General features: G+C 37.8%; 1 protein-coding gene across 2 annotated transcripts in view; it reads right to left on the bottom strand.

Moving 5' to 3' along the window:
- cntn6 (contactin 6) overlaps nucleotides 1-24,833 on the bottom strand; it is a 143,471-nt gene that overhangs the window by 17,805 nt on the left and 100,833 nt on the right. For both annotated transcript variants that reach the window (XM_032550448.1, XM_032550447.1), the window contains 8 exons: nucleotides 20,052-20,179; nucleotides 19,314-19,486; nucleotides 11,660-11,777; nucleotides 7,233-7,391; nucleotides 5,636-5,785; nucleotides 4,355-4,425; nucleotides 3,181-3,415; nucleotides 2,949-3,064 (listed from right to left, as the gene is read on the bottom strand). In XM_032550448.1, coding sequence (XP_032406339.1) covers nucleotides 2,949-3,064; nucleotides 3,181-3,415; nucleotides 4,355-4,425; nucleotides 5,636-5,785; nucleotides 7,233-7,391; nucleotides 11,660-11,777; nucleotides 19,314-19,486; nucleotides 20,052-20,179 — 1,150 coding nt within the window. The remainder of the gene's footprint in view (nucleotides 1-2,948; nucleotides 3,065-3,180; nucleotides 3,416-4,354; nucleotides 4,426-5,635; nucleotides 5,786-7,232; nucleotides 7,392-11,659; nucleotides 11,778-19,313; nucleotides 19,487-20,051; nucleotides 20,180-24,833) is intronic.

A 24,833-nucleotide genomic window follows, 5' to 3' on the forward strand; every position in this document is an offset into this window, starting at 1 on the left:
TTCTTTGGCATTAATTAGTGCACCAAAGCAGTACTGTATTAAGTACTGTATTAAGATTTTTTGTGTTTTCTGTTCTGGTTTCTCTGATCTTTCTTTCGACAATACCCCATGGATTCTCTACTATAACTCAACCACATCAATCTGGCTTCTAATGCTGTTCACTCACTCCTGCGTTATGCCACACCATTCTTCAACAAGCATCTATTTCATATCAGCCAGTGTGGTTGCGTTGGTCATTCTGGCACCAACAGCTCACCCATGCTGGTCCCACAGGTGTTGACCCCTAACCTACCATACTCCTATTGTTACGGTGCTGATCCATTCAGCATCTACTGTTGTGTTTCTTACTTGTTCCCGGTTTCACATTATGTATTTTGTAAAGAGGTAAACGAGTTAAAATTTAAAACGATGAAAACAATGACTCTAAAAAACAACCAAACCAGGCATCCATTTTTCTCTTCCTCTTCGCTACAAGCCTCTGATACAGAATAGGTACGTCAGGCTGTGAGTTCTGGTAAAGTGTTTGGACAGGACATAATGAATGGGTGAAGCGCTCAGGTCTCACTCTCCGTGTTCAGCCTCTTCTGGGAGATTCAGGAGCAGCTCCCAGAGCCTCAGATGGAGGTTATTCCTGTACTTTCCTCAGCTTACAAAGTTTCCATTTCAATTATTTTCAAGGACTCCAGGAAGGAAGGTGCTGTCTTGTGAAAGGTGCCCAGTCAGCCTTGAAAAAGTATTCACACCCTTTGGACATTGTCACATTTTGTCACTTTAAAGCCACAAACGTCATGGATTTTATTGAGAATGCACAGTTGAAACCAGAAGTTTACATATACCAAAAAACCCCCCACATTCATATGTTTTCCTCACCGTCTAAAGTTAAGTCAGACCAAATCTCCTGTTTGTGGAAAAGTAATGATGCAAATTATCATCCTAATTACACAATTACAACATCCTGTTCTCAGGCCGTCTTTGGCAACAAAGGCAGGGAAGGCGATCATCTTTGAGGAAAGATGGATGTAGCTAAATACAGGAAAGCTAAGTCTTTTAGTACATCTAGAAAATTCATCAAAATAGAAATACATGTTGTATTTTTATTTTTGCAAAACCTGTTCCTGCCATTTATGCACTACTTCATGTTTTATGACAAAATTCCCAATAAAACACCTTGAAGTTTGTACTTTTAACATGTCTTAATAGGAAAAATCTCACAGGGTATGATTACTTTTGCTGAGGACTATATTAACATCAGGCCCTCTAAGATTTCATGAATGTTTTTGTGATGTTTTTGCAATCAAAATCACTGATCTTGTGATGCTACTTCATAAATATTTGCAAAGAACTTTGTGATACTTGTGCTTATGTATGACAGTAAATGCAACTTTTTGCCATATTGATCGCTGAATATAACTTGATATCAAGTAAGGCTGAGTGAACAGTGGAGTAGAAATAAGAAATACTGCCACCTGCAGGTGGGTGTTAGCACCACCCAATATGTTTTATCGTTTTTGCAAATTGCAGCAAACTCAAAACTATGCGTTAGCGCCAAAAATGCAGGGATCTGTTGATTTGCGTGAATTACTACAAAATAGAGAAAAACTGGAGCTACTGCAATATCTGACATTATTTTTTCACAAGTGTATTCACTTTAATGGAACATACAAAAGCTTAATCATGAATAAACAAAAAAAAATGTTTGTAAAAACTTGAAAGTCATTGCAGTAAATATACTGATTGAAATTCCCGTTTTAAGCTTCCTCTGCTCTCATCCTACAACAGTAGATGTGGATAACGATGTAGTTGGCTCCATGCGTCTCTGCACAGGCCAGGCCACCTGGGCATAGCCTCAAAAGTAAGATATCTGGGTTCCAGCAGTAAACGGTATTTTTATCTCAGTTTTCCCCCGGCTACACCTCAGCAGAGAGGCTGTTGTTGATGGGAATGATATATGATGTTCACACTTTCCTCTATTTATTTCCTTTTTAACAATTTTTGTAGACCTCCAGTCTACAAAAATCCAAAAATCAAGCAAAGTTTTGTTTTGTAAGAAAAGTATGTGTTTCATCCTTAAATCTCTTGCAATAGTCACAAAATAATTATTTGCATGATAAATTAAAATGATCTCAATAATTTCTATGATTAATATTTTTTGAAGGGCAATTTTGTTTAAGACTTCATAATCCATTGTGTTTTTGGTTTCAGTTGTTTGTGGTTTTTATTTCCTTTTTATTTATTGTTTTTGGTTGTTGTGTTTTAGTTTATTTAAAATGTCTTCCAGTTCCAGTTTGGAGTGTTCTGTACAAAATTAAAGTTTAATAATCTTTCAGAGGGCAAAGTTGCATTATTAGGCCATTATCAGTCTATTAGTCCTATCATAATGACAATGTTATTGTTTATCTCAATGATTTCTGGGATAATTTATCTTCTAGAAAAATATTCATCATAGATATAAACTGTAAATGCAGATTTTCTTTTTCTGTATTAAATGAAATGCGCCCAGTTTTCAATTCTTTTTGGCTTTGATTGGAGAAATGTATTATCTTATTATGTTATAAGATCAAGATTTATTACTCTCTATCAAAACAATTTGCTAATGTTTTGCTAAGTTTAGTAAATTAAATAAAAGCTGACTTTGGTCCATCAGTAAAAGTCTGGATAAGTGTGGTTCCACTTATTATAAAAGCTTAGCTGTAAAAAAGACAAATACTTTGTGTTGTACTTCTTCCATTGTACGAAAATTGTGTTGGTAATAATTTTACCTTGATTATAAATAAAAAGTCTCCATCTGCATCAACCATATGTCCAAATTTTTATCAGTCTTGAACTGCAGTTGAGGGGCCACACTTTGGACATCCCTGACTTCCACAGATATGCTCAAATTATGGAAGCTTATTACACGGTCAGCCATTGTGGGATTGGCTCTGAATAGTCCTTGTTCTACTTCATACCTCGTACCCTATGATGTTCTCAGTGCTGGACCTGGGAGGAACTGGTTCCCAGTACACCTCAATCTCAGAGGCAGATAAGGAATGAGCCCATACTCTCGATGGAGCGGCGGAAGGCTCTGTGGAGGACAGACATATGAATTATTCATCGCCTCGGTTAATAGCACATCCACACCCCTTCTGGAATCTCCGTCCTCATTGTGTATTCTTCCTGTTCCCAGAGCGAACTCCTCACCTTCCTCTGCAGAGAGCACTTTTACGATCCGACTGAACGGCCCCTCGCCCACACTGTTGAACACACCCACAGTGGCTTCGAAACGGGACAGTGGTGCGACGCTGTCATTCCTGTACACGTATCTGGACACGTCGGCCGAGGCCAGCACCGTCTTGATCCAGGTGCTGCTGCCGAGCGGGCGGAAAGCCACGAGATAGCCAAATTCCTCTCCGCTCTGCTGTTCCTCTGGAACCGGCTGAGGGAACAGGAATAGAAATAAACACCTATGATCAAAGCAACTGAGTGTATACTGAATTAAAGAGCTTGGTCCGCAACATTCACAATGTCTACAATAACTTTTGCCAACACAACCTTGGAGAAACATCCAAACCATTCAAACATTTGTAACAACTTGCCAAATTAAAACCACAAAAACTTTGTGTCATTTTTACTTTTCATTTGGATTTATGTGAACACAAAGTAGGCACAGAAATGCTACATGATCCTTGAATACCCGAAGAATGAGTTGTATCCACAAGGCTTAACTTATCAATGTCAACAACACAACAGATGCTACAATACAGCATACTCCCCTCAACAGTGTCTGATTTATTATTGCACATCTTCCTGCATGGTTCACCGGAAGTGAATCTTTGGAACAGACCTTTCCACGGGAACAGATGAAACCACTCATGGTTTCATCTTTACTATTGTTGAGTTTTACCAACTCCGTTGCAGATATTGGATGGAGAACATAAGAGGAAAAGGAAATGCTGCGTAAACAGTTTTCACCAAGTTTGAAAAGGAGCATGAATACAAATGTCTAATTACTTGAAGAATGACAGATGCTGAACTTCATTCAACTGTAAGTTGTTGTTGTCTTTATATATACTGCCGCAACCTTTAAGGGGTATAAATACTTTTCTAAGGGTCTGAATGATCCCCAAAACGTAAAGTCGTCACCAAAGCTCAGATTTACACGCTGTAACTGGCTCAGGCTCGCCATCCTCATTTAGATTTACGTGACACAGGGAGTCAGCAGGCAGCAAATCAGAAAAGGCTCCGCTTTTAATTAAAAAGCAGTCGCACCCAGAGCTGGTCCTCCGCAGGAACAGTAACTCTGCCAGAGTTCATCTCCCATCAAAGGGAGGACACTCTGCCACAGCGAACGCTCGGTCAAAAATCATCCACTCACCTCCCACGTAATGACAAGCTCTCCTCGAGCTCCCCCGCCGCCACTCACATTAACCGGTGCAACCTTGGGAGCTGAACAGGAAAAAAAGGAAACATAATCATCAGCAGGGACAGGTGCTGGATTTTCTTTTAGAAGAACAGACATATTAGTTATAGAGCCGGGGAAAAAGTGGTTTGCTGTTGTTAGCTGCATTTCCATCAACCATATAATTGTGCAAATTGGAATTACAAAAATAAATTCACTTAATGGAAAAACAGCTATTTTTGAAAATATAAGTTTTTTGATCAAAAGTTTTTGCTCTAGGATGAGGTGTTTTTTTTTTGGCTGTATTGATATTGGTGTCTTTCGCAAAACTCCAAAGGGAACTTTTGTTTTTGCATCACACGAGTCACATGATCAACAACTGGATGTTACTACTGGCAGAAACCACAAAGAAGATGACAGGAAGTGGTAGGAGAATAATGGTGTGGCATGCTTTTAATGACTAACTTATTCACATGTGAATAGGTTAGTTATCTCTTATTTAAATGTAACACCGCAATGGCAAAATTGTGTTTTTTTTCTACATTAGCAGGATAAAACAGTTTTGCGCACAACTATAATGAAAATGCAGCAATTGTTAATAGTTTCAAATCAGCAAATCAATTTAAATATTAGACATAGATAATATGAGTAAATACAGAATACAGTCTTCAGATGATGATTTTGTTGATTACGATAAAACAACTTCCTGAACCAACCTGGTCCTTTGTGAAACTCTAAATGCCCATCTTGTTAAATCATAAATGAACTGGTTTTAATCTTTGTCTGATGTAACATTTGTTTGATGATCTGGAACATTTATGTGACCCAAACTGCAAAAACAGAGTTGAAAAGTCTAGATTTAGTTGGATGCTGAATATGTACAGTAGCTTCCAGCAGGAAACTTGTTCCTCTTTGATCCAACCAGGTGGATAAAATTCTCTTACATCAAACAGGAGTTCTTTGTGTTGCTTCCTCATGGTTAATGTCACAGTTCTGTCTGCCACTAAAACAATTAACACTACACGTTCCAGAATGCTTATTTCTACATTCGTCTGGGCCGCTTACGGTAATTAAGTGGAATTTCATGTCGCCTCATTTTCATTTTCTGAGTGAAACAAAGAGCTGGCATAAACAATAACATGAACAATAGATTAGTGCAAAGAACGCAATGAGATGCAAAGCTAAATCAAACAGGTAATTTTCCACATGGGGGCTGCTTAATTTTCTATGAAGAGACATAACAAGCCGACAGAGTACCTGCTGCTTTGGTTCGGATCTGTTTTGACGGCATGCTGGGTTCTCCAACACCAACACTGTTGATTGCGACCACCCTGAATTCATATTCCACCCAGGGGCTCAAATCTTTCACAGTTGCGTGCATCATCTGTCCAGGCACAGAATCAGGAACTAGAATGAAAGAATTAAGAATTTATAGGTGTTTCTTTTTAAATAAATATTTAAAACAGCTATATTAAATTAATAATAAAAAAAGAATAGAGACGTCAGTCTGAAAAGCTGAGAGTTGTTCATAATGTAAAACTTTTCCATTTACAGAGTGTCACTGCATTTAACTAAACAGAATCAAAAGCCTGTTGTGGTCAATTTAATTAATATGACTGACAGAATGGAGCTAAACGTCTTTCAACACTTTGAGTTGTTCAGTGGAAGTACTTAAGATTAAATATATTTAAAGAATCTAATTATTTTTTCTGTCGTTAGTGGATGTAACTGTCATCTCAAGAACTCCAAAAATATTGTTATTTTAATTCTCCAATCTGTGGTGCAGTATTTAGACCATCTAGACCTTCAACAGGCAATTAGAAATGTCATTTAGATAAAGACATAAATCTTTTTAAGTGCCTCAACATAAAATGAGTTGATGAAGAAACTGTCCCAAGCACTCCAACCCAAAGCAAAGATGGTGGCAATGATGACAGTTTAACACACTTAGAGAAGTTGGGAGATTTTGTTGTTTTTTTGTTTTGCTGCTACGATAAAAAAAACCCAACACACACACATTACAGTTTTCTGGACTCCTAGTCTATAAGCCTTAAAGACACACATCCTGATGTTAAACTGAAATTTTGCTATAATCTAAAGGCTACTCTTACTTTCAACCACATTCTGAAATGTAAACACATGGCTCGATGTTGCTCTCATGGAACTAGCTTGGCCACATTAATGTGTCAAGATACAGCAGGTTTTTAGTAATGGAAAAATATCTCCTGTTGGTAAGACTCACCATAAATACACAACCTAACAAATCCACCTAAAAACTATTCCTGGTTCAAACTGAAGTTTGTTGGCCAGCTAAGTAGCTAGCATGCCAGCTACAATTCTATGTATATAACTTTAATGTGTTAAAGAGTTTAACACAAATACTTGTTTTGATTTTTTTGCACAAACAACATCTGCAAACAACAGCGATGGACGACCAAGCCATTGTTATGGGCCTATTACTGGAATATTGTTGTGTTCAATTTGTGTTCAACTGAGTTTATCTTACCAGTGAAGCTAATCAAGCTAAAAATAGCATCTATCTCAATGCTAATTATGCATCTATACATGCATCAAGGAGTTCCTGAAGCACTTAGTGTGTATAATATAATGTTGCACCGATCTGATGGTTGAAGAACCTATATAACAGGTTAAAAACAAATATCTTTTTTCTTGAGCGTTTTTGTCTATTTACTCAAAAGTTCAGAAGCAAAAAAGATTTTTGAATCGACAATGTTACTTTTGTCGACATATGGTTTTCAATTAAAATGCAATTAATAAATTACAGCTGATGCAATTAATTCAATTAATTGAGTCCCACCACTAATATTAATGTTTTTAATACAGAGCGATTTACCTGTCTTCACTGTCTGCCAGCCAATAGAGAAGGGGGTCCGAGCTTGAACCATGTACATGGTGATGGGACTGTGGTTGTCTGGTCCAGAGCTCCAGGATAGCTGCGCTGTAGCGTCAGTAATGGCTGTCACTAGCAGACCCTGAGGGGCTCCAGGAGGTCCTGCAACGATCAGAAACACAGAAAAGCCAATGTGGAAAAAATAAATAATAATTTCAGGTTAGCTTTTGTGTTTTGCACTCTGGAACTCTGCCATTACTGTTAAGTGATTCATAACCTTGCTCTATTGAGAGAAGCAGTCTCATCAATGGCGAATATTAAAGTTCATCAGATTGTGACACGAACAACAGCAAAATACTGAACGTAGATGGCTGGAGAGAACAAGAGATGTTATTGTGTTTTATTTTATCATCAGGGATTGGAGGAGTGTGCTGGGCTGGTGAAACAGAGCAGAGCGGGATGTGTGCGTGGCTGGATGACTGACTGGCAGGTGTGGAGACGAGCGTGAGAGCGGGTGGCGAGCAATGATCCGCACTGGCTGGAAGAACGAGCTGGCGATGAAAGGTTGAAGAACTGGGTTTGATATACTGCGGGGCTGAGAGGGAGACGGATTGCTGGTGTGCAGGCTGATGAGCAGCCAGAGAGCGAGGAGAGTGAAAGATGTGCCACACCCACGGCACACAAACACGCTCACAAACAGACAGAGAGAGATAGACTGAGCGGCACAGGAGGCTCAGGGGAGAGCAGAGAGTCTGAGGCTCAAGGAATAAACTGGAGGCATGATGGTAAAAATGATACAACCTGCTATGGCTGGGCTATTTTAACTTACTTTGTAATCAAATAACATTCTTTAATTACTCCTTTAGTCAAAAATGAAGACTTTATTCTTATATCCTGTGAAAGGAAGAATGTTTCCAATAAAACCTTCAAAGACTTTAAAAAACACAGAAAACAGAGCCTGCCTTTTATTGCTAAAAAAATCTTCGTCCCTTCTCCCAAACGTATAATAGTTCTTCAAATATATCCTATCCCAGTTACCTGCTAAGAGTATCAATCACAGTCATTCTGCAGTGGTCGGCACAATGAGAACTATCATTATTCAACTGTCTCATTTTTTCTGCTGCACTCTAAAAGATTTAGATTTCTTTTTAACCACAATGTATTTTAAAGCTTCCTTTAATCTGCAATATGTAATTTAAAAAAAATATATATATATATATATATATATATATATATATATATATACAGTACGGACCAAAAGTATGGACACACCTTCTAATTCAATGGGTTTTCTTTATTTTCATGACTATTTTTAAGGCAAGAAATCCCACTTATTAACCTGACAGGGCACACCTATGAAGTGAAAACCATTTCAGGTGACTACCTCTTGAAGCTCATCAAGAAAATGCAGAGTGTGTGCAAAGCAGTAATCACAGCAAAAGGTTGCTACTTTGAAGAAACTAGAATATAAGGGGTATTTTCAGTTGTTTTACACTTTTTTGTTTAGTGCATATTTCCACATGTGTTATTCATAGTTTTGATGCCTTCAGTGTGGTCATGAAAATAAAGGAAACTCTTTGAATTAAAAGGTGTGTCCAAACTTTTGGTCTGTACTGTATATATTTTGTCCATATTTCTTGAACAGTAGCTACAGTGTGGAATGAGGCAGATAATGTGTGAAAAAACGGAGATCCTCCACCTTCTCCCAGGGCAAACTAGAAACAACCAATCAGAACCAGCAGGAGGGTCTTTGCGCTGTAAATCATCCCTGTGTATGTGTTACTCATGACCTCACCCTTTCTAGCTTTAGATTCTAAGAGTGCATTCATATCAGCCCTGCTTAGACCGCTTTATCCAACTCCAGTTTGTTTGCCTAGAAATTTCAGTTTGTTTGGAGAGTCATGAAGGCGTAACCAAACTGATATGGACCAAAAGAACTAACTCCACTTCGCCTAAGAACCTCAGTCTCTGTTCAGTGGAAGTGAATTCTGGCACGGTTCAAATGCATCTGTGACCACAAGCACACCAGAGACCGCTTCAAGAGCAGGAAGCAGACTAAAGCTCAGGTCAATCTGGGTAAATGCAACCAAAACAAACGTGCTAGCCTAGCGCTAGCAGGAAAAATGGCTCGTGGTCTTTTGCTAAGTCCAAAGAGAAATCCTACAACCACTAAAATCTGGTGCTACTCCATTTTTGTTTATATTTTGCAAGGAAAGAAGTTGCACTAAGTGTCTTCTTCAGTGGTTCTTGGTGCAGCGCCACCACAGCTGAGGAGGGGAACCGTTTTTAGAAGAGTTTGACATAGTAATCCACTTCTAGTTAGTCACATGTGAATTTAACTGAAAAGAAATTTGCTTCTTGAATTCATGAAACTCATGAATCAGTTTTCACAATTACATTATTTTTGTCAAAAAAAAGTCAAAAGCAAAATTTTGTTGATTATGATGGATATGTAAATACAACAAAAATGGTAAAATATCAAAGGGGTGAATATTTTTTACAAGCACAAATGTATTCATAGTCAATAATTCAAAAGCAAGGCAGAGATAACAGAAATTACATGAATATACTGTATACTTGCTACATGAAGTTAAAATTTAGTTATTTGTCTCATAGTTAGTTTGTACTTCTGTGATACTTTTAATTCACCATATTAGTCTGTTTTATCATCTTCCTCCCTAGATATTATTGAAGTTTATTAAAAGCAAATATTAAACAGCAATTAAAAAAATTATTTGGTTCAAAAATGTGTTAACTTCACAAAAAGAAAATGAAAATGAAAACAATTCTGCTTATAAATCCCTGAGTACCTATTCTAGACTTGTGAAGTTATGGATCATTTTCAAAAATCACATTATTGTAGACTATTTGGAATGAAAAGTGTTTTTATTTAATGACTTCAATATGAGATCAAACATACTGGGATTTGGACCACTGATATGTGTTTTTCCACTTAGACCTATAAATCTAAAAACTAATTTTAATCTTTCAACAGAATATGAGCACATGTTCAGCTGGAACCCCTGGCAGCACACAGTGCCTTGCAAAAGTATTCACACTCCTTAAACTTTTGTGGTTTGTATCTTATGCAGAAGACCAAAGGAACAGAGAGAATCATCGTAAAGTGGAAGGAACATGATGCATTAGTCATGACACACTATTTTATTTATGCAAATCAGGAAGGTGTAGACTGCATTGGTAGTTAGGACCTTTCCTCTGCAACCCCTAAATAAAAACAGTTGCCTTCAGATGTTTGTAATCAAAGTTCAGATGTATGAAATTTAATATCAGAATCAGTCTTGAACTGGTGTGATGAGCTCTAACAGAGTTTTCACACCTTTAGACCCCGGTGTAATTGGGGACCAAAATTTCAACGTTTGCAACATTTTCAGATGCTCTGGTTCACTTTCACACTGCACTGTGTCAAACCAACCAAACCCTTTGAAAACCTGTTCCCTTTCTTTACTGTGGGGGCAGTGCAACAAGAACCACTGAAGGAAACACCACAAAAACCTCTGAAGAAGACACTGACCTCAACTTTCTTCCTCATGAAATGTAAACAAAAATGGAGTGGCGTCAGATTTTTGCAGTTGAACGATTTTGTCTTTGGTAAAACGCCAGCAGTCATTCCTCCTGCTAGTGCTAGCATGTACAATTGTTTTGGTTGTATTTACCCAGAATTCACTGCACTTCCTGCATTTGGAGCTGTCTCTGGTCTGCTTGCCGTTCACATATGCATTTGAACCACACCAGAGTTTACTTTAAGCGGACCAAGACTGAAGTTTTTAGAATCAAACCAGAGTTTGATTACATATTCACACCTCTCCAACTGAACCGGACTTTCTAGGCAAACGGACTGGAATTTGATTAAAGTGACTAAACAGGGCTGGTGAGAATGTACCAAAAGGAGCAGGGATGCATTCGTAGCCATTCCTTGATGTCTGTTATTTGTGACACTGCAGTCAACCTTATGTTTTTGTTTTTTTTTTTAATGAGGGTAACATTTCTGAGGAATTGCCCTCATTTGGCCGTTACAGGCAGCTGAATGACAAAGGGTGGTGGAAGGGCCAGTCTTCAATGGGAGTAACTGAACTGAAAAACCTGTCTATGGTTTCTCATTTAAAAATCTGTATGTCGCAGGAATGGAGAGATGCAAAGTAGTACACCACTCAGCACAGTTTTGTTTTGTTATTGTCTTTTTACAAAAATCCCATTATCGTCAACAAAAAAGTGTTAAATTATAGCCTTATAATCTGATCTGAGAGCTTTTAAGACACCTGTATCCTAATAGTAAAATGCACACACACACATACACGCCCACCCCCACCCGCATGCTAACATAGACTTTTCAGAACAGCAAAACCATGACAAATCACCAGAGAGAATGCTTTATAACGATAAGCATTGTCATAAAGGAGGAGCAGACGTACCTCTAACAATTAGATCTGCTGCTGCCGACACCGTGTCCACGTCAGTGTGTACCATACACACATACTTTCCAGAGTGCCTCAGCTGGATGTTCCTCACCATCAGGTCGCCTGCAAATCCCTAACGAGAAAGACAAAGAAGTATGAAAGCCTTAAGGTGAAGCAAAAAACAAAAGGAACAAAAACACACAAAAGAAATGAGGTTTGCATAGAAAAAAGACAAAGAAAGAAAAGAGCTTCTGCAAATCCTCAGGAACACAAGAGGTTCTTTTCTTAGTCAATACTCCAGAAGAAAGCTTCAAAGACGTGACCGTGTTGACCACTGGAAAAAAAGAGAAACCGATTCAGATTTATGTGGAAATGAAAGCATTAAAGAAAGCAACGTTTGTTCTGAACAGCTTGTTTTCTTTGGGTCAGCTGCTGCCGTGTTAACGCTCACCCTGACAGCTCAGATGAATGAGCAGGACAAGATTTTTGTTTTCTTTGCACATTTTTGCTGTTCACTCAAAGACTAGCATTATAATTTCTTTCCCTTCAAAACACATCAAACATCTGTGGAAAATATGAGCGTTGTAGCTGAATCTCATTGGACCTGGTGGGTTCAACAGAGCCACCCTAAACCTTTAAATGAGGAAAATTTACTCAGCAGGAAGTCGAGTGGTTCGCTTTTTATAAACTCATATGGTGAGATCAACTGACAGGGTTGGAATAATGTTTGAGAAAGGACAGGAGCTGCTGCTGCATTTTTAGAATTTGACTTCAGTTCAAGCTTACAGATACATGTGTTAGTTCTGTTTAAAGTTAACATGTCATGTTTTTGAATCCTCCCTTTTCCCATTTAAATCATTCAGTTGTGGTCTACATACAGTAGAACTGCAATGTTTTGGTCTGAATTCCTTGTTGTTGCTCCACAGGCCCCACTTATATTCCTGTTCTGAGGTACAGCTCGTTTTGGTGCTGTCTCTTTAAATGCAAATGAGGCACTTAACACCCCACCCCTAACTCGAGGTCATAGAGTGATTCTCTCCACTGAATTCCACTACGCCATGTTTGGCCATTTTGTAGTTTGGCAATAGAGATATGATCATCTAATGACGCAGAAACATGACTGAATGTATTTGGATCACGTGTTCCCCAAGACAAAATGACAAAACCAATGCTGAACTGTTTATGCAATAATGCAAATATATACTCAAGGAGGTAAATGCTAGCATACAGTGCTAACATATGCAGAAGCCATGATGATACCACTATCAAGACAAAGGCCAGGACGTTATAAAGTTCAGTTAAGTCTAAGGTAGTTTTTTGCTATCTTAGTGTTATTTACAGCTTACAGTGTTTTGCTGTGTCTGTCGTTTTCATAGACAGAAGGAACACAGCACTCAATCAGACCAAATCTTTCACAAAGTTCCTCTTTATACTGGTGGAGAACTTCTTCAAAGTGCCTGGTTAAATTGAACTTTTCTTGGAAATGTACCCACATCAGTGCAGAAAGCTGTCTTTATTTGCACTGACCAGCGTCCATGTCTCAGCTGACATCATATTATAATGTTATTCCCTCACCAAAAACATATCTGGAGTGTTGCTTTGATTCTTTCATGCATGTTTTAGAAATCCTGGAATCCATTCAGCTCTGCAAAACACCTGGTTGGTTCACTTCCAACCACCTGGCTGCCTCACAGAGCAACCCTCCTCCACCTCTCAGCTCCTTCAGACTAGCCAGAAGCAATTAGCAAACATGTGGTGAAACTGTTTTTCTGCTTAGCTCATTATAGGAACTACTACTCAGAGCAATTTAACTAGATTCAAATTCAAAAATACGATATTAATCCCAAAGGGAAATTAAATGTTGTTGTAAGTTATTAAATTAGATTCTTCAATGAGTTATTGAAGATGGTGATGGCTGTTGGCAGGAAAGATCTCCTGCAGTGGTCTGTACTGCACTGAATCTGAGGAAGCCTCTGACTGAAGATGCTCTGTCTTCCCAAGACAGTCTTATGAAGAGGATGGTCAGAGTTGTCCATAATTTTCTTGATCATATGAAGAATCCTTCTTTGCATGATCATCTCCAGAGGCTCCGCAGTCGTATCCAGAACAGATCCAGTCTTCTTTATCAGGCTGTTGAACCTTTTTATGTTCCTGTTTCTGATGCTGCTGCCCAGCAGATGACAGCAGAAGAGACGATGCTCTCAACAACAGACTTAGAAGATCTGCAGCATCTTGGTGCAAACCTTGAAGGATCTTGGCTTCCTCAAGAAGTCCAGTCTGCTCTGTCCCTTCTTATGGACGCTTCACTGCTGCGTCTCCAGTCCGTTGTCCAAATGAACACTGCGGTATTTATATTACTCAACCACCTCCATTTCTTCTCCCATTATTGAAGTGGGAAGGTAAAAATGTCATTAAAGTGTTACCAGAGGAGCCATGGTGTGATGACTTCCTGAAGGTGGCGTTTCAGAAACAGCAGGAGTTTTTAAACAAACACAGGTCCAATTTCAAGGTATTAAATTATGATGTCAAACTTCTTTTAAGTCAGATTTGATTTATATTGCATTTATATAGCAACTGAAGGTAATAGTTACTTGATTTTGCTATAAAATTATATTATGTGACCGTAAAGGTTATTGGTTATGCTGGATCTTATTTAGTGGTATTAAATTAATAGGGACTAAATACAAATACACACCACATCATTCGGATTTTTATTCATTACAAAACACCATGTATCATTTCCTTCCATGTTAGAATAATGCTATGTTGGGCTAGTACAAAATATCTCAATAAAATACATAGAAGTTTCTGCTTGTACTGTGAGGAAATGAGATTAGTTTGATATGGAGACATGCAGCAGGTGAATTAAACGTATGAGCCTGGAAGCCTGGCTCAGAATAAACACTGAAAGCTGTTCACACGCGTTCCTCCCTGCACCATTTAAGTTCCATAATTAGAAAAACAATATTCACCTTCTGTTCTACAATAAAGGTAAGCTCAAACCAACAGCAGGGCATCTTTGATCAGGTAAAGTCTCTTAAATCTGGGAAGCTTTATCATGACCTGAAGGTGTGTGAAAAAGAAAACAGCATCTGTTTCTATTTTCTGACTGACATCCAAGAGCCTTTGGAAGTTGCCAGCAGGTTTTTTTGCTTTTTGTTCAACAAAAAATGGAGAAAGATCATATTTATGTTAATACAGTTTTAATGCCGGTTCCAGGAAAAAAATTCTATTGACCAGGTTTCAGAGACATTCATGTTATTTCCAATATTTATGCTGATATGCTCCCAGAGTTCTTCGATTTTGCCTCACTTTGATTCATAGCAGTATTTTATTTTATTCATTTAAGTTGACAGGGAGACTGAAATCTGGACTTTGGCTGAGTCGTTGCAACACCTCCGTTCTTAAAATAGCTATGGTGGCTCAACTTAAACTTGCATCATAATAAACCAGAACTTCTGGATTACAATGAGAATTCTCGTTTTCTTCCAAAAAAAAGTCACATTTTCAAAAAAATAAATAAATAAATAAAATTTTATAAAGCAAGAATTCTCTGCATTAGACAATCTCCGCTTTGTTCTAATCCATAAGTTTTGTGGTTTATTTTGATGCAGTTTTGGAATTTTAAGTTCAGCCTCCATAACCATTTTTTCCATCAAAAGTTATGACTGAAAAAAATATAAATTAATTGAATAAAAAACCTGAGCTGGTGTAGTTTTGAAGGAACCATCGGCTCTGCATCTCTTTAGCTATGTTTTGGATTTTCTTCCTCTGAATTTCACTGTTACTATTGTCAACACTAACACTGCGTAGAGGTGTGGCGTTGGTATTTCAGTGTTGTGGTTGGTTTTATTTGTTAGCAGGAACTCTTCTACGCTGTAGGTCATTCCAGTCCCACCTGCTGACTGATTAAATAATGTTCTGCAGACGCTCCTGAGCACACTGTTTCAGGTCAATGCTGCTAAAGTTCATAGTCAAGTTAGCGTCAAAGCTAACATCCAGCATTTCTTTCTTTGTCATTTTTATTCCGAGTCCAGGTGTTTTACTTGAGTAGGAGCAGATGTCCAGGACACACACACAACACACACACAGATTCTCCTTCGCTTCTGTTTGTTCAAAAGACAAATGATGACAGTTAGGGAGAAAAAAAACGTTCTGAGGATATTTTCCAGTCACACTGATGTAAAATTCCATCTACCTGGAGTCCATGTGGAGTTGAGACAGCGATTGGAACAATTAAAACAGTACGTGGGTTTTGTGTTGTGGACTGCAGCTGCTCACTGGTGTAAATATCAGTGTTGAACATGAGCGAGGTGTTTATGTGTTTGTCTGTGGCGTGAAGTGGTGTGTCAATGAGACGGTTCTGTCGATTCTGATAAGGTAGCAAGCACAAACCTTTATGAGCGTTAATATCTGAGTTTACCTTTTAATTTTTTTATAGTGATAACAGGAAGGATGACAACTATTGTCTAAAGTAGAAAAAAAATAAATAATTTCCAACAGAGGAAACTGCTGTGTGACAAGAGAACACCACAAAGCAGCAGCTCTGTCAGTGTAGCTACAGGTGTCAAGCTTTAAGTCTGTTAATCCACATTCTACTTCAAAATCAATGCTGTCCTCAGACAATACAGGTTAAACTGACTTTATTTCAGATTGGAACCAGTGCCACTCATTCGTTTTTATACACTCATAATGAGAATAAATGTAATTATTTTCGATACGTTAAATGATTGTTTTTGCAGGTTCCCACAAATAAGTGAATATGTTTCAATTAAAATGTTTTTTTTTTCCTGACTCAACTTTTGACCAACATTGTAAAATATGAAACACTCAAGCTCATTATGAATGTATGACAGATATTCATATAGGGCAGACTTAAAGACTTAAAATTTAGAACCAGGAAAAACAAGATGAACTGGAAGAGAAAAATGAGGTGTAGTGGAAGCTGCGCTTGCACTACAAATACGCACAAATCCTCGTCTATGCTCTGCTAATGTAAATAGAAAAAAAAACACAATTATTGAATTGCCGTCTTTCCAATAACTAAGAAATGAAATTACAATCCCACATGAATGCGCTTGTTTATGCAATAAGTCATTAAAAATTATGGCAGCGAGGGATATAAAGAGTTACATGTGAAAAAAAATTAGAGCTCAGTCAAGTTACTAGCGCTCATCATCTCTCAGCCAATCAGAGGACACGTCTGCGTTTTGGAGCAACAAGCCCCGCCTACTTGGAAGCGGCTATGTACGGTCTATGGGAAATTGTAGACATCGATTTTACAGAAGAGTTATAGATTCAACATGTTGGAATGACAGCTTTTTATGAACTGTGATGATGTGACAGCTGCAACAAAACAAACCATCATCCTCCTGCTACTTCTCATTGTTGTGTTTGCCGATTTCTCCAGTAGTAACTGTTGCTCATGTGACTCATGTCACATGACAAAAGAAGTTTTTCAGTTTTGCGAAATGAATCAATTTCGATACGGCTGAAAGACCACCACATCCCAGTGGAAAAACTTTTTATTGAAAAACACTGTTTCGAAATTGATGTGTTTCTATTGAGCAAATGTATTGTTGTGATCTCCTATTGCACAGTTCTATGGTTGATGGAAACACAGCTAGTGTTTTCCTGTATTCTCTCTATTCTTCTTCTTTTCCTCTGTTCTTATATCATTCTCTCAACTTTTCATTCCACACTCGTCCTTCTTCTCTCCTCTCTTTGTTTTCTTTCTTCCCCGTCTTTACTCTCTGTGACCATTGCATTTTAAATAAACCCAAACCAACTTCTAGTAAAGTCTCTTTAAAAGTAGATATATTACTATATACACACACACCCACACACACATACAGTATATATATACAGTATATAACAGTAACTTTTGGTCTGTACTGTATATACAGTATATATACAGTATATATATAAAGTACAGACCAAAAGTTTGGACACAACTGTGTGTCCAAACGTTTGGTCTGTACTCAATATAGACCAAAAGTTTGGACACACCTTCTCATTGAATTCAATGAGAAAGTGTGTCCAAACTTTTGGTCTGTATTGAGTACAGACCAAAAGTTTGGACACACAGTTCTGTCCAAACTTTTGGTCTGTACTGTATATACTTTATATATATATATATATGTATATATATATATATATATATATATATAAAACGTCTGATTTAGTCCTCCAGACACTTCCTATCAGAGTGGTGTGGACGCTTTCCCACTACTTGCAGGTTTTACTCGCAGTGCTTCACCAAGTCTGAGTAATTCCCAAAATAACACTACAACTCCCAGACTGTTGAAAGCGTATATATGTCATCAGTGTAAGGACCAAAGTAAGAAATGTGGAGGTGAGAATTTGAAAACATGTCTCTCTCTGAATGGAATGGGCGATGTGAGATCCATAAGCAAAACAACAATGTGGGAGAGTGGAGTGCTGAACAGGAACATGGGGAACGTAAGAAGCAGTTTCATATCTCTGCTGTGTGATGTTCCAAACTCCAGCAGGTCTGCTCTCAGCTTTTCACTTCATCAGAGAGCGCAGCTGACAGGCAGGTCTTCTTTACCTTTAAATCTACTGGACACTTCAGTCCATAGACCACAATAAGTCCAATTTTGATTTTTTAAGCTCTTTTTTTACATTTTATGTTTCATTAGGTCATGCTTTAATTACGTAAAGCAAAACACGTTTTGTTCTCTTTTGGGGATCCGTTTAGATTTATCCAGTTAACTGCCTGATAATCCAAGTGTGATGTAAAAACAACATCACATCATGAGATACCTGCTGTTGCACAAGTTACACAACTGGTTGTTGCTAGGTAACCAAACAGTGAGTGAGTTGATGCTACCACCCTTGCTTAGGTTGGCCTGTCACCATAACAAAATTTACTGGATGATAAATTGTCCCAGAAGTTATTGTGATAAACAATAACATTGTTGTTGTTGTTTTGAGACCATCTTCAAGAAAATATATTGGTAATGGCATAATAATGGAAGAACACGTTCTCAGAGATCAATCAACTTTAAATTCTATGAACATTTAACACTGAAACTGGAAGACATTTTAAATATCCAAAATAAATAAACAAAACAAGAAATGAAATTAATTATGGAGTGCCTGTAAAGAAAATTATACTTCAAAAAAAGTTGAGACCAAAGAACCAGATTTAAGATTTTTATCGTTCAGTTTTTGGTAGAAAAAGAGAAGAGAGAAACAATAAATCATGTAAATAAAATTATTGAGCTCATTTTAATTTATTATGTTATTAATTAATTAATTGATTTATTGATTATTGTGACAGGCTAATTGAGCAGCTAAAGCCTTTCCTCTGCTTACATCTCCCAGAATGCTATGTGGTTCTGGATCAGAGTTCAATGAATATTCTATATATTTGTTATTGAATATTCTGTCAGATGTCCATCTAATCTATTGATATTGATCATGTATCTTTGGCGATATAATATTGTTAGTCCTAGTTTTAGTCAGTTCATCTCTGCTTTACTGGTCGGGTCAGTATCGCTCGATGCTAACCCTCAGATATCGGTACTGGAAGTGATCTGTATGAAAACGTAAACATGAGTGTGAGCTCAGTTTGAAACAAACACCAGAAAGTTGTGAAGATGAATTTCTAAACGCGACACGTTAATCGGGATGGTGAACGTACCCCACCAATCATCTCAAAGTGCTCCTGCCGGCTGTAGTCGATGGCCTTGCCGTTGAAGAACCACTTGAAGACGGGACTGAGGGACGAGTCGCTGGACACCTGGCAGGGCAGGACCAGGCTCTGTCCCACGCTGGCGTCCGAGCTTAGAGGCGGTACCACGATCCTGGTGGGCTCTGTGGCAGAGCGGTAGATAAAGAAAGATCATTTGTTACTGTGCGTGTGCTAGTGGAATGTATCCCTATAAAATCTGGCCGAGTGAACAAGGTAATAAAGCTTAATTTGGCCCGAATAGAGAGACAGATTGTGGTCCATCAGTGTAATTAAGTGACCTTAAATAACTTCACTTAGGAAGCAAATGCCTCCTATAATTCGGCATGAATAATTAAACACACAGCTATTACAACGTCAACTAGAAAAAAAATTAGAAGACTCCCATTTTATAATCATTCTATTTAAAAAAAAACTCTAACAATGCGACAGGAGCTCTTTTTGAATGAGTAAAAATATTCTCCGATCACAGCAGCAGCAGAGGTTTGTCCCACTCCGCTACATGAGCAATAACTCAGAGCTGACAAACCCGTGGATGACTTATACGTCTGTCACAAGCGGGCGGGAACATAAAGCGCCTTTATATTTCATTATCAGAGTCATGCTTGAGGTGCTTCCTCCCCCCACTAACATAATTTAAACTCACGGCTTAAAGAAAAAGAGGAACAAGAGAAAAGAGCATGGAAATACCTTTCACTACCAGAGCCCCTGTGCTGCTGGATGCTCCAAAATGGTTTCTGGCCACACATGTGTAGCTGCCCTCGTCCGCCTTGGAGATGTTGGCGATGCGCAGCGTGCCGTCCTCCAGGATCATCTGTCTGAAGACAGCAGGAAGACATAAAAAATACACAATTATTTATTCTCTTCATTAAGGTGAACACATATCGGGGTTATAATAGATTTGGCTTTTTCATTATAGTTTAGCTTTTTGTTATCAGGTGAACTAATCAATGGTTCTAAAATGATTTTATTCCATATTTCCCTAGACTTTTGAACCCAGTTATTTTGTATTATATTGCAGAAATCTGTCATTTTGCTTCAGTTATCTTAGTCCTGGATTCTTTAAAACATTAGAAATGGCTTTGAAAGTCTTTCCAGATATGCAGATGATAAAACTTTGGTTTTCATCTGTTTTTGAATTTCTTTAGATTGAAGTATGATAGTTTTTTTTAGAGCTTTCAGTCTACTTCATGTTGCCAGTCAAGTTCTAGTTAAGTGAGTTCAGGTCAGGGTGTGGCTGGAGAAATTACTCCAAAACTTATGGTTATTGACAATCATTTCCAGAGTTACCAATGGGAGAAATGATGACTTCTAATAGGGCCAGCTTGGTTTTGGATGGGTTTGTTCCCCTGGTCAGTGAACTCATCATTTGAAAAATTGCTTTGTGAATTTTCTCAGGTCACCTCTATCTGATCTGGAGTATTTAAGTGTCACAAAAAAGAAGAAATTTGTTAGGGGGCAAAGTTTTCCCTGTCACTGCAACTGATTTGTATGACATGAAAAGAATTACAGGAAAGAATCAAAACATTTTGAACTACAATGGTCATTTTAGTTCTAAGTCAGAAAACATGTAAAACATTATGCATAAGTAAGGCACTGTCAATTCACATGATCAGACAGAAATGTGACAAACATTCGACTCAGGAATCAAACGATTTCATAGCAGCTCACAGGAATAAATATGTATTCACTTGGGCCGAGCTTAAACCCAAAGAGCATGTCTGACACGCTGTGCTTTGTGCTGATTTATTGACAAAAATATCAAACTGTGAGTGATGGAGGCGCGCTGAGAACATGACCTGAGGGGCAATGAGGTGCAGAACAAAGAGCGACGTGCAAAACTGTCTGCGCTGGAGACCGATTCCGTTCCAGCCTCTGCAAACGCACAGGCTATTTAATAGTCGGGTAATTTTTCTCCCCCTTTTTTTCTCCAAGATGAAAGCATGACAAATATGATAAATACACCATCTAAGAGGTCACGTGTTCAGGCAGGACGTCTGTGGGAATATGGCTGCATCGATCCGATGGAGAGCCCAAAGCAAGACAGACATGAAAACAATGGTAATAGACTTCACTTTTCATCTGACTCATAAAATAGATTACATGATGTTCAAATATAAAGCAGTTTATTATGTAACCAGACAAATCAAACAAAAGCTCGGATCAGACTGATTATTTTTCCATCTTTTCATCTTTGCCTATCTATTTTTTCTACAATGTTTTTGCTTTTGCCTGCAATAAGACAATTGATTGCAACCAAAGAGCTGCTCAGATCAGAGAAATGAGCCATTCTTTCAACTCAAAACAGGATTAATCATCATTAACTCAATGAAAGTCACTAATCAGGTTTATTTCTCTTATTCATATTAGATGTTTAAATAAAAGACCTTTTACTACTTAATGACCAAACAGTCTAGATTACACTTTCTGTCAGTAAGGAAAACCAATTGATGAATCTGATCTTGCTGTAATCTGAACACTGAGGTATACGCTTCGGATGTTTGATTAGGGACCAAAAGTGCAACTTTTGTTCCATTTCCAGCTGCTGTGGTTCTCTCTCTCTCTACTGAGTCAAACCAACCAAACACTTTGGAAAACCTGTTCCCCTCCTCTCCCATGGGGGCGCTGTACCAAGAACTTAGGAAAACAACATAAAAACCTCAGATTTTAGAGGTTGTAGAATTTCTCTTTTGTTTTTGGCCAACAACCACAAGCTATTTCTCCAGCTAGCGCTAGCACTCACTTTTGTTTTGGTTCTACTTACCCAGAATGCCCTGCACTATAGTCCATATTGTTGTGAACCTTCTGGACTTTAGTATTCAGATCTTATCATTCACAGGTCCCTTAGTAATGAAACTAGGTATAAGTTCTGCTTCCTCTTCACTTGCCCACATATAAATGATGCATCAGGTATGTATTTAGGGCAGAATCTGGTCATATTGTAACATTACATCCCACCAATGAGGAGACTATGGACCATCCTGCATTCGCAAAAATTAGATGAATTGGTAATAATGAAAATATTTTTAGAAACATGATAATTAAGAAACCCCTTTTATGTTTCCCAACAAATTAAGATTTTTCAAACCCAAAACTGTTTCAAACAATTTAAAATCAGTGTAGAATCATCCAACCTGGCTTTGATCTCATAGTGACTTAGATTTTGTCCTAGAAATAGAACAGGTTCAAACCCTGTGAAAGCTAAAGCTAAGTTCACATTAGTCTTGTTAACAGCTAACAGCTATCCATGCAAAAGCTAATCCTGTCACTCTGCCATCATTTCTTTGTCTTAAATACTGTAGTTTAACACTCAGGAACTACTTCCTTTGTTACATCAAAATATGAGCCTCTTTGTTGTCATCCAGATTGCCTGGGAAATGAGGGGATTTTGACAGAGTCACAGCCACAAACCAAACCTTCCAGTGAAAATGTAGTAATTATACATCATTTGTACAATTCGTACACTAAAGATATACAGTATATATATATATACAGTATATAGACTACAGGTAAAAATATTGCAGTTTGTTACGTTTCTACTTTCAATCAAGTGCTTTGACCTCTAAATCAATCAGATGGGTGAATGAACCATTACAGCAGTCTTTTTATCCTAAAGTCCTGCATTAAAACAATTCAACATCACTTACTGATATAGAAACATTATTCTGAATATCAGTTATTGTTCCTACGTGCCTCGTCATACCTCAACCAGCAAATTTCTTTACTGAAAATAAACAACGTAAAAGCTTTCTCCATCTCTTTCAACATTTTCACACTGCAAAAAAACAAAACAAAAACAAACAAACAAAAAAAGTATTTTTGGTTTAGTTTCTAGTGCAAACATTGTATTACACCTAAAATAAGACAAAAATAATTGATATGCAACTTCCAGCAAGATATATCAAATAAATCATTCCTTAATATTGCCAAAACTATTACTAGTTCCACTGACAGATTATTTCACTTGAAACAACACATTTTTTCCCAGTGGAGCGAGTACTTTTTCATCAATATCAATAAATTATTGACTTAAAATAAGTTGCTTAATCTTGCTGAAAAGTTACATGCAAGTTGATTTTGTCTTCTTTCAAGAGTGTTAATATATTCGCCCTATGTACTAGACCAAAATACTTGGTAAGCCTGTGTGTTCTTGCGGTGCGTCTACAGTGCTAGTAGCAGACAAGTTTTAGTGCAAAACCAGGTGTAAATATCTTGCTTTTTTTTTTTGACTTGTTCTGCGGCCTTGCTTCGGCATCCATTACATGCAACCTGTGTTGTGATTCTGGTGTAAAACTGTTGCAAAAAGAAAAACTGGTGCTTAACTTGTAAAATTCTGTCCTGAGTGTTAAATTGAAGCAGGAAAAACAAATGACTGCTTCTCAGAGTCAGGCTCTACTTCAGGCTATAGTGTCTAAACTAGGAAGATTTATCAATAAGCTATAGGAACTAGCGCTCTGTTCCAGGGAACCTTAGGAGAAATAACTTCAGAATCAGACAAGGGCTGCTTTGGTCACATTCTGGGTAAAAAAAAAGAATTGGGCAGTTTGCTAGGGATTTGATTTTTGAGGACTCCTAATGGCCGCAAGGTGAAAGAAAATCACTTTTCAAATAAGTTTGTAAGAGCTACGACTGGTTTTCATCAGTCTGCTTAAATTACTTTTTTTTAGCATGAATTCTTCAGAAGCTGCTTTAGCCAATATTGAGCCGCAAGAAAGAAGGCTCTAATGGGCCTAGTGGTGTAACAACTATCTCACTTTAATATCATTCCTAACACTGCGGTTGTATGCTGGGATTCTGTAAATAAAACGCTCCAGTTTGGAACCAGGAGTTTTTCCCTTTGGCCCTTGTTTTCTTTAATTTTCTATGGCCATTGGCTATTGATGGACAGGTCTTCTTGGAGTTTCAATACCTTTCTTAGTAATATTTCTAAATACCACAACTCTCACTCTGTCAATTTTATGCTCATTAGTGGGATAATGTGAAGTCTTGAATACAGTAATAACCAAAGGTTTTGTCAGTGAAACCAATTTTTGTTTTCATACTGTTTTTTTTCATGAGTATTCAGATTGTTTTAGATTAATGAGTTGGATCAGTCTTGCTCAAGGAGGATATTAAAGAATCATCCAAGACCATCATCATCCCACAATCTCTGCAAAATGATTTGTGTCGTTGTCCAGCATGAATAAATAAAACTGTGGACCCATAGTCAGGAAACCCGTTGACCCAATATGTGGTCAGTTTCTGTGTCTGACTCGAATGAGACAAGAATGGCTCACCATCATTGAGAATTGGGCCCCTCAGATCATTTTCATCAATCCAAAGCAAAACACAAAGGCCAAAACGGTAAAAGTTTACTTTAAATAAATGGGCAAATCTCAGAAAATGTTCCTTAGTATACCACAGAACAGAACGTCTCAAACCTTTTCAGACTCAGCCCTGCTTTTATAGGGGCATGTATTTTCCAGCCACATA

Source organism: Xiphophorus hellerii, chromosome 20 (genome assembly GCF_003331165.1).
Source record: "Xiphophorus hellerii strain 12219 chromosome 20, Xiphophorus_hellerii-4.1, whole genome shotgun sequence".
Taxonomy (NCBI): Eukaryota; Metazoa; Chordata; class Actinopteri; order Cyprinodontiformes; family Poeciliidae; genus Xiphophorus; species Xiphophorus hellerii.